The sequence below is a fragment of the Mus musculus genome, chromosome 2, assembly GCF_000001635.26.
Source record: "Mus musculus strain C57BL/6J chromosome 2, GRCm38.p6 C57BL/6J".
Classification (NCBI taxonomy): domain Eukaryota; kingdom Metazoa; phylum Chordata; class Mammalia; order Rodentia; family Muridae; genus Mus; species Mus musculus.
In genome coordinates, this window is record NC_000068.7 from 44389686 (window position 1) to 44397086 (window position 7401).

Genomic DNA, 7401 nt, shown 5'->3' on the forward strand with positions numbered 1-7401 from the left:
TTCTGAGTCTGGCTTTGCTTAGCATGTGCCATATAACAGGATCATCATGCCACCGCTCGTAATTGAAAGCCTTATGATGGTTCACCCTATCCAATTAGAAAACAAAGGATCCAATTAAGAAAAATTAGAAAAGCTGTTAGAAAGAAGCAGTCACTTGCCAACAGTGCTGTCCTTCCAGCTTAACACAGCTAGAAACTGACCTGCACTTCTCCCTCCCACATTTATTTTTGTGAATTATAAGTTAATCACCCTGTCAATTCCTAATTAAAAGGCCCTGCAGAATTTTTTCATCCAAAAGGACCGTCACTAAAAGTTCTGGGTCAAATTGCTCTGTTGTCAAAAATGAGAAAAAATTCCAAAACAATATCAACTCTCTCCTAGGGAATTCAAAATCTTCAATTAGAATGCTTCATCTGGTCAGCTCTGAAAAAAATATGTATAATATATATATATTATATATATATATATACACACACACACAAGTAAGTTTATACAAACTAAGCAGGTTGTATTTAGATAATATAGATGTGTATCATATATTTGAAAAAGAACAAGGAAGGGTACCTGGGGGACTTAGGGGTGAGTCAGGGAAGAGGAAATGATGTAATTCTATTATAATTTTAAAAAAAAAGGAAATAATCTTAAAATGCATCATCTTATCATTACAAGTAGATAGGTTCCTCTCTCTCTCTTCTCTCTCTTCTGTGTGTGTGTGTGTGTGTGTGTGTGTGTGTGTGTGTGTCTGTGTCTGTGTCTGTGTCTGTCTGTGTCTGTGTCTGTGTCTGTGTCTGTGTCTGTGTCTGTGTCTGTGTCTGTGTCTGTGTCTGTGTCTGTGCCTTTGCCTGTCTGTGTCTGTGTCTGTGCCTGTGCCTGTCTGTGTCTGTGTCTGTGTCTGTGTCTGTGTCTGTGTCTGTGTCTGTGTCTGTGTCTGTGTCTGTGTCTGTGTCTGTGTCTGTGTCTGTGTCTGTGTCTGTCTGTGTCTGTGTCTGTGTCTGTGTCTGTGTCTGTGTCTGTGTCTGTGTCTGTGTCTGTGTCTGTGCCTGTGCCTGTGCCTGTGTCTGTGTCTGTGTCTGTGTCTGTCTGTGTCTGTGTCTGTGTCTGTGTCTGTGACTGTGCCTGTGCCTGTGCCTGTGCCTGTGCCTGTGCCTGTGCCTGTGCCTGTGCCTGTGCCTGTGCGTGTGCGTGTGCGTGTGTGTGTGTGTGTGTGTTCCTTTAAGCGAAGGATTGAACACGAGTGAGACCAGGCATGTAGCGTAGAGTAAAGAGAAGCAGGCAGCCAGCACTATGAAGTGGTAACAGCTGGGGAAATCTCAAGCTTCCCGCCTGGCCAAAAGGCAGGCTTCCACTCAGGTGGAGCTGATGTGGCTGATGTGGGAATGTGAGCAGTGTTGCCAGACCCTCAGATCTTTCATGGAAAGCCAGAATTGAGAATCTTCTATGAAATCTGATTTTTAAGACACTAAATAAGCGACCAAATAAAACACATATGAGCAGACTCTGCCTGAAGATCAAATCTCTTTTGTAGCCTCGGTTGTTAAGCCTTACAAGTTACAAAGTTTGTTCCCCCAGAAAATGGCAGTCTTTAGAGCAAAGTTTAGAGACAAGGGAATGAGCCAAAGCAATAAGAAAGGACACACAAACAGCAAAGAACACACAAACAGCAAAATACATCGAACTTACTGCTCACATTCTGAGCAGATTGCTTAGTCCATTTGGAATGTTCTTGTTTTATGATCTATTAAATGCAATATACATTTTAAAAAATCTTACTGTCTAATATGGTGAGAGCTAAATCGGGTAATGCACATATTACAAATTATCACTTAAGGATGTAGATGATAGATCCATAATTTAATGATAAATGACTTTATAATCTGGAGATGGTGCAAAGAAGGTTGGGGGCCAGACTTATAAAGCCTTGTATGGCCTAACACTTATCTAGTGAAACTTGGTTATACCCTTGATCTTTCAAAAAGTAACTGTATCAGAGTTGTGATGTAACAAACTAGAACTTGATACAGGAAGAAACTGTGGTCAGAAGATTGCTGCCATAGTGCTGTTAATGCAGCCTGCATTCAGACCAGCAGAGAAATTGGTCTAGAGATCATCTGGCTGTTCTTTGTGGAAGCTTTGCCCACATCTCTTTGCTACCATTGCTAAGTGAAAAGCACTGGTTCTGATTGGACAGCACCAGTTCTATAAACAGGTCCATTTCTGGATCGCTTGCTGGGCTAGGGCCATTGCTAATTCTAACATCCTGGCAATAATTTGTCATTTAACAGCCATTAATGTATTTGAGTCAAGGTATGGCCAAAGACTAGGAGACTGTGTGTGCTGGCAGAAATACCCCAGAAGGTCACGTGGTCATTTCCAGCACAACACATCAGCACATCTCACTCTTCTCTTTTGAGGCAGTATTGTTTCTCTCCCTCCATAAAGGAAAATAGACCTGGGAAGACTGACTGGGATGGCTAACATGTATGAAACACAAGTTCTTTATCAAAGATGGTCTTTGCATATGGTGCTTTCTTGTCTCTTCACAAATGTCTTTCTGCAAATACTCTTGCTATCCCCAGTTGATCCTTAAAGAAACATGAGCAGAAAAAAAATAATAATGGTCTTACCAAGTTAATGTAATTAGTAACTTGCTAGGGCGTTATTCTTTTCTAAATAGTATGGCTCCGAGAGATCATGCACTACTTGGGATGGCTAATCTGTCAGTTTGGGATGGTTAAATCTGGGATGTGGACTGTCCCACAGGCTGGGATCTTGGGCTGAATAAAAACAGGGAGGAGAGAACTTGGACTGAGCACCAGATATTCGTCATTTTCTGTGGCCTGATGCACTTGGACATGATGATGGCTTACCTGCTTTCCTTACAGTGAAGTTCCGTACGCTCCAACTCTGAGCTCGTATAAACCTTTCCTCCCAGAAGTCACTTTATCAGGTGTTGTATCTCGGCAGTTGGAAATGTGACTAATACACAAGCATACCATGGGGTTATTCAAGGACTGTAATTGATAAACAATGCAAGCAGGTAAACACCCCAAATGTTTATATTAAATGCAGGAGGGGTGCTGATTGAGCACTTGAGAACACACTAGAGCATCACTGCCATCTCAACTTTCATAAAAAAGAGCAGAGAGAACATTATGTGAGTTCCCCAAAGAATGTAGAGTGCTTCTGTTGCTGCAAATAGGTGAGTGACTAAACCTCCTTAACGATTTGGCTCTTAGGATCTTGGCAGCCAGATAATAGTTCATTTACCTTAGGATCTTAGCAGCCAGGTAACAGTCCATTTACCTGTATGCTTTACATATATAGTTCCCACTTCACTGTGAAGTAAACAGATAAGAAAAGCTCTTTCCCCAAGTCTTTACAAAGCACATGTATGTTCAGGTGGCTCTGACCCTACGTGGCACTTTAGTAACCGGGTTGAATCACATTTGCCAGTGGTCGGTTATCATGCACTATACTATGCAACATTGTATTGAAATTAGATCTAGCTCTGTAGGGGCTTGGGCAAGATGAAAAAAACGGGTCCCCAACAGTGTTCCTCTTAAATATAATTGAAAAAGAGGCAGGCATGAGGACACCTTGTGGCTCATACTGCTGAACAGCAATCCCAAAGGGAGATGACAATTTGCTACAGCGGTGTTGTCAAGACAAAAATGTCTTGTATTCTGATGAGAGACCTAACAGAAGGTAGCACAGGCTCACACACACATACACACTCACATACACACCCTTATAAACGGGCATCTGGTGTTTCGTTTTGTTTTGTTTTGCTTTTGGGGGGTTTGCTAGTTTATACTTAAGAAAACACACCCCAGTGTCCCCAAAATTCTTAAGCTTGATTCTGGAGAACACCCCTTATTCAGTTTGGAGAGTGTATACAAAGCAGCAAGGGAGACAGTCAACACCATGCCCATGGTGTGTGCTAAGTGCACACTTGTTAGATAAATGAACCAAGATAAGCACCAAGAACATAAGCAGATGAACATAATCCACCATCCATCGTATTTCCTATCAAGATAAATGTAGTGTCTAATGTCTTCGGTGCAGCCAAATCACTGGTATTTATGTTGACTCCTAGCCCTAGATAAAAAAGGACATCAAAGAAAATCCCCTTCGCCTATGTCTCTTGAAGTCTGAGTCCGCAAGAGAAGCTTCCACCCTACAGCTCCGTGGTGGCAGCAGATTCCTTGTGAGCCCAATCCCTACAAGTCTGACAGCAGATGCTCACACTCAGAAAGCATCCTGGTGTCTATGACACCTAGCGACATCTTCCACCACTTCTCTGAACCTTCACACAAGTGACTTCCACATTATCTGAATACTATAGAGTGAGGGCTTTCCGCTCAATCTATCAAAAAGCCAAGCTCGCTGCATAGTATAAAGCCTTGACCTGCAAACCCTCCCTTTCCTCTGGCGCTGTTTGAGCTGACAAGTTCCCTTGACATACAACTTTCAGAACGGGGATGTAACCATTGCTCCATCCCTCTCACATCACTAGCAAGTACATTCTAAGTCCATATTGTGTGGCATACTTGCAGACGTGTGGATTTTTCCACATCATTTGGTGACATTTTACACAGTTTAATTTCTGCTCTTTCTTTCTAGACCCTGCCTCCCAACTCTCCCTTTAAACATTCCACCAGCAAAATTTCATAGAGCATCCTACCCTGGGCTCAAATCCCTTCCTGTCCTTCAGTATCTCTTTGCTTGGCTGCTGTGAAGTTTACCAGGAAGTGTCCATCTGTTAAATTCAAGCATCCCAAAGAAAGGAAAAGGACAGCAACGTTCAATCGCAGAGGAGAGAACATTAGTGGAACTGAGTCGCCTGAAAGGACTGAGCCTCAGAAGATGCCATGGGAGAGGGACCTTGGTTCCAGATGCCCCAGCCCTTCAGGCTGCCAGGTGAAGACAGCTTTCAATCCGGAGGAGGCTCAGGACACTACTGAAACCAAAATTGGTTTGCACTCACTATTTCCCTAGCTATCAGTTCCAAGGTCACAGTCACTAAAACTGGAAACTCTAAAATGACTTCAAAAAGGCAAACGCTAACCAGATTTCACACTGGATTTCATTTTACTTGGCATTACAGAAAGAATGCAGGTATTAAATAGACTGCTTCCTGTATACAATGAGGTTAATTAGTGGTGAGGGATGGAAAATCAGTGTAGACATAACTCTTTTCGACAGGTATCAAAAATAATCCCCTGATCCCTGCAGTCTCCAGCTGCATTGAAAGAGGAGCAATATAAAAGACTCTTTAAGCACAAATTTTTCAAACATTCTCCAGGTGTCCTTGCCCAGTTAAATAGGCCCCGAGATCCCTGCTCCTGTGCCATTTCTTGCTCTTACTTAGAGGCTCAGCTACTCACACTGAATTTTTGTGGTGCCCAGAAAGGCTTTCCTACAAAGTGGCTGAGATTGCACACAGAGACAGACAAGAGAACAAAAAGCGCTGTACCGAGGCCTGAATGGGACTTCCCTAAGCTCCTTATCAATAAGGTTAATAAGGGTCTATGCAATTTACTGATCACTGTAAGGCAACAGCCTCCTTGCGCTCCCAATCTCCACGCTGCTGCTGCCTGTTAATGCCTTCCACAGCCAATCACATAAAAGAGCCTTTGCCTGCACTCCAGAGAGGATGCCCCAGTTCAGGATCCTGGCCTCTATAAAATCGCTGGTCTGTTATTACACTCCTACCTGCCCTAGTTAAGCAGATTAACAGTTATTTCCTAGAATTTGATCATGAGGTTCTTTGTAATTGAAGCTGGAGTACTCAGATATTACTAAAAAAATGTATTTCTGAGAAACACACTCCTTTTTTCCTCTGGTTTAATTTTGTTATCCTCAATCATATGCACGATATGAAAAAAATCCAAACTTCTATCTCCTCTATAAAATACATGTCATATCAAAAAGGTGACAAGAGGGGGGAAAAGTAATTAGTGAGTTCACAGAGTTCAGTAGGAAAGTTAAAATGGAGTAACACATTACTTTTTATGTTAAGATTTCACAAGACAAATCTTGCCTGTGTTTTAATTGCATGTGACCCTGGCAGTCCTACTCTGAAATGAAGTGCCGTAAAATTAAAGATGACAGACGCTCAAAACAAGTCTTGTGATCTTGATTAAACTACAAAGACCACACTCTGTCTGCTGTAACTCAGATATCATGGGCTGTTTTATTTGGGGAATTGCTTCATTAATGCCTTCTTTGACTAGACATGTTTATTATTAAAAAATACTGAATATGCTGAAATCTTGCATGGCTAAATATTTTTTTTAAAAAAAAGCAAATTGTAAATGAGAAATGTTTAAATATGCCAAAGACCTAATTCATTTTATAAATGTTTCATGATTAAATACATATATTGGTTATACATACATATATATGTATAAATATGTACACATGTATAAATCACATATAGATGAATGTGTACATACCCTCTCTGATGCACATATAGCCTACTCTTACCTAGGGCTCCTTACAACAGGGTCAGGAAGCAGAGCAGTCCATCTGCCATAGTTCTTCCTAACCATGTCAAGTTTCTCAGGCCAACAGCACCTAGAAAACTTAGCGTTACCTTATAGAAATGCCTTCTGGCAAATATGATTTGTAATGCTAAACTTTTGAAATGTAGTTTGAGAACAGAATGGGTTAGACTCATGACTGTTAATAGCAGTCCATTCTACCTAAATTATACATATTATAGACTAGACTTTTTTTTTTAACCCCGCACTTCCCCTTTGTTAAAAACGTTTTTAAAACCAAGGTATTGGGAGGGAACTTCTTGTTAGGCTGTGCCAGCATCCCGACCATGCATTCCCACAGTCTCGGGAGGGGGAAGACTGGAATGGCAGGTTCTCTAGGTCAGGTCTTTATCCTCAACATAAGCAGGGCTCGTGTTCATCTGTAAGTTGCCCTATACTTCTAAATCTTCATGATTGAACTATTTTATCCTATTTCATGATGACTGTTTTCAATGATACATTTTATTTTAGGGAATAGAAAAATACTATATTTGTAATTAATATATTAATATAGATCCTAGTGTCCAGTGGATTCATACAATCAAAGCTGGGAAGTTGCATTTCCAGAATTCATTATTTTGCTGTGTATTCCTGATTTCAGGCAAGTCTCTATATATGTGTCTCAAGTTTTCAGGTTTGGACTACATATGACAGTTTCTGTCCTATCCAATCGAAAGAGTATAGCTGTTTTTATCGTAATGAATGCTGGTAGCCACACAGAGGCACCTTGGAAATCAAAGGACACAATGGTTCCTATAAGAAGCATCTTTACTACAAGTATTCTATCAAGTTTTCCTACAGACATAAAGGTCCATGTATTTATGGGCCATTTCTTTATATACTATATCTTTCAAAA

At 41.0% G+C, this 7401-nt stretch overlaps 1 protein-coding gene across 2 annotated transcripts in view; it reads left to right on the forward strand.

The window, feature by feature from the left end:
* Positions 1–6268, forward strand: part of Arhgap15 (Rho GTPase activating protein 15) — a 647156-nt gene extending 640888 nt beyond the window's left edge. The window contains exon 14 of one of the 2 annotated variants that reach the window (XM_006498397.4): positions 4624–5853. In XM_006498397.4, coding sequence (XP_006498460.1) covers positions 4624–4738 — 115 coding nt within the window. In that variant the 3' untranslated portion in view covers positions 4739–5853. Of the gene's footprint in view, positions 1–4623 lie in introns of both variants that reach the window. The other variant, NM_001301831.1, reaches the window with a different exon arrangement.
* Positions 6269–7401: the final 1133 nt, after the last annotated feature.